General features: G+C 41.3%; 1 protein-coding gene across 2 annotated transcripts in view; it reads right to left on the bottom strand.

Moving 5' to 3' along the window:
• LOC112163458 (inositol polyphosphate 5-phosphatase K) overlaps positions 1-7342 on the bottom strand; it is a 10555-nt gene extending 3213 nt beyond the window's left edge. The window contains exons 1-12 of one of the 2 annotated variants that reach the window (XM_024299855.2): positions 6627-7342; positions 5538-6119; positions 4257-4364; positions 3995-4103; positions 3801-3917; positions 3239-3414; positions 2860-2971; positions 965-1074; positions 684-894; positions 439-576; positions 291-356; positions 95-199 (exon numbers count right to left, since the gene is read on the bottom strand). In XM_024299855.2, the coding sequence (XP_024155623.1) occupies positions 95-199; positions 291-356; positions 439-576; positions 684-894; positions 965-1074; positions 2860-2971; positions 3239-3414; positions 3801-3917; positions 3995-4103; positions 4257-4364; positions 5538-6103 (1818 nt within the window). In that variant the 5' untranslated portion in view covers positions 6104-6119; positions 6627-7342. Of the gene's footprint in view, positions 1-94; positions 200-290; positions 357-438; positions 577-683; positions 895-964; positions 1075-2859; positions 2972-3238; positions 3415-3800; positions 3918-3994; positions 4104-4256; positions 4365-5537; positions 6165-6626 lie in introns of both variants that reach the window. The other variant, XM_024299854.2, reaches the window with a different exon arrangement.
• Positions 7343-7517: the final 175 nt, after the last annotated feature.

Here is a 7517-nt window from a genome sequence, read left to right as displayed (position 1 = left end):
AAGACATTCTTTTAAACTTTTTTCTAGTAATTAAAATACCAAATAAAATTAAAAAAATGGAAAAAAAGTCAAAACAATTTTCTTATCGTTTTACCTTAATTATTGATGACAGTCCAACAATGCTGTTCATATTATTGCTGTGGTAACCCAGGATGTATTCACAGTCATCTCTTGGCAAATCTTCCTCTGGAAATGTCACCTGGTAATGAAAATCAATGAAATCAATTATTTTATGAATATTTCTAATTATTCACATTTTTTTGGTCTAAATCCCTAAGTGCTGTCCACACCTGTGTTGCTGTCTCCCCTTTGGCCCACACATACGCCTGGTAGTCCTTGTAGTGCTTGAATCCAACCTGTTCAGAAAGAAATCCTTCATGATTGTTCTAATAAGGAATGAAACGATCCGAATGGATTTTAGAGTAACTTCAAATGTACCTTGTAAATGGCTATCCAGTCCCATGAGCTGCGCTGGTACGTTGATGCAATGGTGAATCTGACCACGGCGTCTGACACTTTGCTCCACTCTCTGCTGACCTGCAGCTCCACCAGAGGCTTATCCACCCTGAATGGAAACTACAGACCAAATATAGGTTGTAGTTTAAAATATAATAAAAATATATACATTTCTATAAAGAATTTTGACAATCTCATTCTAAAGTATTCAACTGATGCTGCCTCACATGCAGTGAAAACAATGCAGAAACGGGCTTGTGGTCACTGATGGTGAAGCCCATGTGACTTCGGTACATGTGTTGTGTCACTTTAGTTGCCCCACCCAACCATGAAGTCAGACCGCGTTGCAGTGAGGCATTGTGGGTAGGAACTGGGGAACCGGTGCGACGAAGGCGCCAGAGGATGCGGTCTGTCCAGGCAGGTTTTCTCTTCTTTGCGCTAAAAACACAAAAATACGAGTAAGTAAATAGGAAAGATAAAGAGGTGAGAATCGGTTTGTGTTGGATACCTGGTGTCATAGGTGTGAGTGCCCACGTCAAACTTATATGTTGGTGGGAAGTTGAGGGGTCCTTCCATAAAACCATCCAGGATGGACTCTGTGTTTTTTGCCATGTTGAGCTGTGGGAAATTGGAAGGAAGATTAGTACAAATTAGCTTGACATGGGCTGGGAAGTTGTGAGTTCAAATCAAATCCGATTTATTCCAAGGACTATAAAAACTCTGGGTTCCCATGCACGGCTGTGTCTGCAGCTCACCACTCCCCCAGAGGATGGGTCATGGGCGAAGAACAAATTTCACACGCCAACGTTTGTGACAACTAATGGGACTTTAACTTTTTAGTCACCAAACGCTTTGCCTCCTGCTGTTCATTCCCCCTGGGTTTGAAAGTATTTAATTCAATGTCACATTTAATTATAGTTTTTATTGTTTAGTCTCTTTCTCTCCTGATTGGATTTAAATGTAGTAATGATTCATGGATAATAGGGGTTAGTCTGACTGTTTGGGTCTTGTCTGGAAGTGCTTTTCAGAGAACAGCCAATTATAAGCAAGTTTCTGAGGTTATCATTTTATACAATGTCTATATTTCAAATTTTAATTATGAGTTTTACTTTTTATTGTGTACAAGTTTATAGAATATCGTTTTAATTAAGCTGTACATTCATCCTCAGCACAAGTAAACTTCAATGTGAAGAAATTATTAATTTTATTTTATTTGAAAACAAGAGCATGAGCTGCTGAAAGTGGTTGATTCTCTTCTAGTCCTCTAAAAACAAAGCTGGCGCTCTGCCTACTTCAGTGATCAGGTGCACTGCAGGATGAAGTTCATCTCTTTCTTAAAAGTAAAAAATTATTTATTATCCTCCTAAGGTGCTGCTAATTTGTTTTCCATGTCCTTCTGTTACATAACTAGTGGTGCATCAACCTATCCGATTTATTCGTCTACTAATTGGAGGTTTAATAAAGCAAACATTTCCCTCAGTTATTATTTATTCCATCAATGTAGCTTAAATTTGGAGCATCTTTTGGATGGTAATATTTGGTTCACAATAGTGTAACTTCTATACATATTTTGACTTTACATATTTTTGTATTTTACATTTTATATTTAATTTTTACGTTTAATCCTGTTTTTATAAATATATATTCTTTAAAAACTTGGAGAGCTTCACAATTTGCATTGTTTGTACAGTGACAATAAAGGAAATCCTGATTCTGATGTTTCCCAAAAATGATGCAGAACACAATCTTCAAGGCGGAACTATTGTTATGAATTATTATCTGAAGTTCTAAAGGCAGTGGGGATTACGAATTAAAAATATTTGTAAATTAAAACAATTGTCTTTGAAGCCACTTTCACCTGATGTTCTCAAATAATTCAGAATGGGCTTAAAAAGAAACCTTGAGGGGGGAAAATCAGTAAGAAATGCTATCAAATGAATAAAACCTTTAGTTTAAGAGAAGGTTTCTTTTTGTATCATATAGCAGTTTATTATGTCCTTGAAATCCAAACTGGTATGTTCTTGTCTGGATTAAATTAGAAGGAGCTTTTTTTGAGGTTTTACCTTTGATTGTTTTGGTTTTCCGTGAAACTCCCCACACTAATTTTTTTTAAGTTAAGCAAGAAGTAAACTCAACTATATCCTTCAACCTTGATCAGAATAAAGTCATTAAAATCCATTTTCCAAATCCACTGAGTCACTGGGTTGCTGGAGCCTATCCAAACAACTGCTGGGCAAAGGAAGGGTACACCCTGGACAGTTTGCCAGTCTGAGGCAGAGCCACATTGATATTAAAATTCTATATTTGCCTAACAGCTCCATCTGTTGGTAGGAGTTTGTCACAGCACACAAACATTTTGCAAAAGTCAGATGTTTTGACAATAAAAAGCCAAGGACGCCTCACCTGATCTCTCTCCCAGAGCAGAGGTAGCTTGTTGCTGTCAATGGCACATTTCACCACGTGGATGTCGTAGTCCTCAATCCGGAAGTTTAAATCTCCAAACCAGAATACCACACTGAGAAAACAACAGACACTCCTGAATGAGTTCAGACTTGGAATATCTGTGTGTTTATGCCCCAGGGTTAATGTCAACAGCTTGATTCCTATCTCTGGAAACTAAGTTAGATTTCTTACATAATTTAGCCTCCTGATAATAAACGTCCTTAATCTGTTGTATTAGAATCTCATGTCAGTTCTGTGCATTTGCTTATATTTAATATTTATTGACTGAATTAGGATAACCATACTAAGAAAAAATTAGTGCCCAGTGCAAATCACCCACTCATGGTCCAGTACTCCCGGCGCCGTCCCGCCCTCAAACTGCTGCTGCTGCAGGATGCTTTCAAAGTCCTCCACCCTCTGCTCCAGATTCCTCATGTGAGCCGGCAGGTGACAGTTCAGAAAGCACACCGGGTGTCCAAACACCGTCATCCTCGCGCTTACACCTCCTTTATTACCCTTTAATGACAAACAAAAAGGTCAAACAATGTAGTGACAAATCAAGCTCCCCTATATAGAGCCTTCAATCCAAAGAATGGCGGGCGGACATCAAACGCCATCGTTTTATGACGCTGAGTCACAGAATCAAAGAACCAGACAGCCTGCTGCTGCACTGACCTCAAAGAGAAGGAGACTGCAGCAGCCTGCCAGGGGAGGGGGGACTGCTGACAACACACATAGGAAGGTCACACACTGACACATTCACCCAGGCGTGCATGTGCCTGTAGGATAGAGGTACAGACTACCTGTGTCTGCCCCCGTCCCTTCAAACTCCTCTGACACTACCCCAGTTTTTGCAGCATCATAACTCTCAGAGCACGCGCTCTTGATTGCAAAGCACGTACCCAGTAACCCCCGAGTCCTGTGCGAGTGCTCTGTGTCTGCACACCTCTGAGGAAGGGAAGATGGCAGAACTTGGAAAAAACCATCAGCAGCACTCCCTGCATTCGCTGGGATGCCACCTGGAAGGAATATTTTAACAGATAGTTTTAATGTGGATGCAAATTAAAAATGCATGAAGCACAATAGATGTACCGACCAAAACATATCCAAACGGACTGAGAGTGTCCATGCAAAGCTCACTCCACTGGTCGGAAAAAAGAGCATCCTTCAGCCTCTTGTTAATCATGGAGTTGACCTCCTGGAGTCTGTGTGGAGACGGGAATCGGAGCTGTCACTCACAACCCAAACACAAACTTTAACCATGGAAACAAAGAGATGGGAGGTGGAGCTGCGAGAGGAAGAGGCAGATGTCTGAGTGGGAACTCGCGGCTGTCTTCCTGGCAAAAATACTCGCTTACCCGATGATGAACATGTCGATGTTCCCATCTGAAACATTTGGTCCGAACATGGGCGTGATGTCATCTGGAGGGACAGCTGATCCCACGTTCCATGTGACGATGTACACCCTTTCAAAAGGATCAGAACAGAGGCGACGCTGCATTAAAGTTTGGCATTGTTGGTTGAGAGAGGACATAATCTGAGCGGTAATCCTCAGAGGAGAAAGCTTCCATCTGGGCTTCCATAAATGGAAAAAAGAAAAAAAGATAAACACAATTAGGCACCTCTACCTCACTAATGACTAAGCACTGTAGCATTAGGAGAGTGAAAAACAAGGACGCAGTGGCCATTTTAGTGTTTATATGGATTGTAGAAATGGTTGATTAAACTTTACATCTATTTAAATATTTCTTTCAACTTGTATTTTCCAAATAATTACTTTACAATCAATAATTTGTCTAGAAGTTTCGAAAAATCATCTGTCAGTAGCACAAAAAGTCAATAAGAAATGGATATTTTGTGGCTCTTTTCCCACAAGTGTTCACTTTAAAAAAAAAGAAAGTCACATAAATTGCTTCAAACATTTCTCTATAAATTGGTATTTGTTGCTTTAAATTTTACTCAATTTCTCTCTTTACATTTAGGCAATTGAGGTACAAATTTGTCTTCTGTGTCTGCAGCTATTTACTCAAATAAGTTAAAAATTTAGAAATCAATTTTTTTTGCATTGTACTGAGCCACTATTAAAAGCTAAATATGAAATATTCACAATATTTGAATATTCCTTCAATTAAAATAAATACATTGATTCATTTTTGCATGTTTATGTTATTATATTACACAATTGTTTTAGTGAATATTTACTGACAAGACAAATTCAATTGTCAGATACAAAGATTATTACATTTTTATGAATTAATAGTTTTTGAATATAAGATATAAATGCTTTACTTTTTCAATCATTTTCTTCTGATGTTCTCTTAGAACTGGGAGAGGGTTTCCCATTAAATATCATTTAGCATGCTTCTTTTCATGTTACCCCAAATCTCTATTTACAAATATTAAAACCATTCTTGTTTTCTTTGGCAGAAATAAAGTAGACGTGTTTCTACTGATAAAAATGTCCTTCTGTCAGGTTTATACATCCCACTGAGGAATGTGCTGCTGTGATTCAGGCAGACATACTTTCACTTCCTCCTGCCTGTTGACTACAGGATTGCACTTTCTGCAACATTCAGAAAGATAAAATTCCCAGGAGGCATGACTCAGCGTCTTTAAAAATAAGGAGTTTCTTATCTCACCTGAAGTCTTTGTTCTCCTCAGACTGAGCTGGGCTGCAGCTTCCTGGTGATGGGGTTCTCTGGGGCTGAGGGCTGAGGCTGGAGTTGGAGCTGAGGCTGAGGGGCAGGTTTGGGCTGGGCCTGGACACGGGCAGGCTGCTGTTGGGGTTCAGGTAAGGGCTTTGAGGACCTTGAATGCTGCAAACGGGGAATGCCGACTCTGACTTTGAATGTGGCAGGACACAGGAATTCTGAGGTCCAGGGATACCAGCGGGAATCAAATCCACTCCCTTGGAAGACTCTGACGAGATTCTGTTCGGCCTTGGAGAAGATTTAGTTCTTAGAGCAGCTGGTCTGGGTCGGCTGATGCTGGCCAGTGGAGTGGACCCAGACTTTAGCTGCTCCGTTTTAAGTGGCTGTTTGGGGCTCAGTTCAGACTGTATCTTGAGTGCCTCAGACAGACTGATGAGAACAGTCTCCTCCACTTCCTGCTGGGGAGGAGACTCTGGACCGCCCTCACAGGATCTGGCCTTGACATTTGGACCAAAAGGATCCGTGCTGACTTCCTTGTTGGCCAGGCGATCCATCAGCCCGTTTAGTCCTCTTTCAAAATGAAAAAATAAGATTCAATGCACGTCTAAGAAGTTCCTGTAGAGGATAAAAAGCATGATTTGAAATACCTGAACAGTGTGAAAAGGCAGAGGAACTAACTTTAGGCTTGTCCTGGATAACGTCAGTTACCTACCAACACTAATTAACCCCTGCCCCCCTTTTTTAAGTAAAAAGAAGAAGAACTGAGAATCTAGAGGAACATCAGATAATGTGAACAGATACTGTAGGTCACAGGGGAACAGGTGGGTGAAATTAAACAGGAGCTTCCCTCCATTTAGCTCGATGCCTCCTACACAGAAATCATACACCCCTCTTTCAATAATTCATGATATTCAAATGTGGATCTCTTTCGGGGACATTCAACCTGCATACATAAACAGTAGTGATCAGACAGGAGAGTCGAACTTCTTAAAATGTGTGCCATTTTAATTCCATTCTATAGGGAGAAAATGACTCACTGATGTGCGTCTCCAAGCTGAGACACTTTTGTTAACTTACCTTTGGAGTCCAAGGTGAGCTGCAAAGGTGATCTAAATCCACTTCATCTTTTTTTCAATTATTATTAATAATTCGCTAACTGTCAATCAAGATCAAAGGTTGGATGACGAGAGAGCAGGGCGCACGCGACCAATCGGTACCATGGACAGCGCCGGTGTCGTCACGGTGCCGTCCACGCCGCAGACCGGGCATTCAGGACAGAAAAGCGGTCACGCATCTCGCTCCCCCGGATTCTTAAGCGTCTGAAAAAGTCTCGACGGACACTCGTGATCCCGCGCAGCGCACGCTTGGAGTGTGGACCGCCGCGCTTTGCGGCCAGAATGCCCGCCTGCGCCTCCTGCGCACCGGCCCGCCCGCCCGGCGGCACCTCTCCATCTCCCTCCCTCCCTCCCCGGTAACGCATGACTGTTTGATGAGGGCGGGAGGAGCAGGGAAAGAAAAATTCATGCTGCCAAAGTGAAGCCGGCCGCAAATAACAGCGCATCTGTCCCATGAGTGACGCATCGATCCGGGAGGAGTGCGTCACTGATGGCGGGAATCGATCAACATGTCAATAACATTGGCCCACAGCCTAATTATTATTTTCCCAATGAGAAATGAAAACCAAACCCAATCATATAAGCTACATGTTATGAAACAAACATGTAAAAAAAAAATTCAAATTTAAACTTTAACAGTTTTTGTTAAAGAAAAGTAATTATTTTAAAACAATTAACATAGGTCAGAGGTCTCCCTGTGGCTCCAGATGTGGCTCTTTTATGTATCCATGGTGGCTCTCTGGCTATATCCATCCATCCATCCATCTTCTTGACCGCTGTGTCCCTTACCGAGGTGAAGTTAGTTGGATATTGGATATTCGACAGACATTCGCTCTGGGTGTAGTTAGGGACC

The sequence above is a fragment of the Oryzias melastigma genome, linkage group LG12 (assembly GCF_002922805.2).
Source record: "Oryzias melastigma strain HK-1 linkage group LG12, ASM292280v2, whole genome shotgun sequence".
Taxonomy (NCBI): domain Eukaryota; kingdom Metazoa; phylum Chordata; class Actinopteri; order Beloniformes; family Adrianichthyidae; genus Oryzias; species Oryzias melastigma.
Note: the sequence above shows the minus strand (reverse complement) of the source record. Positions and strands in the feature narration are given on the sequence as shown.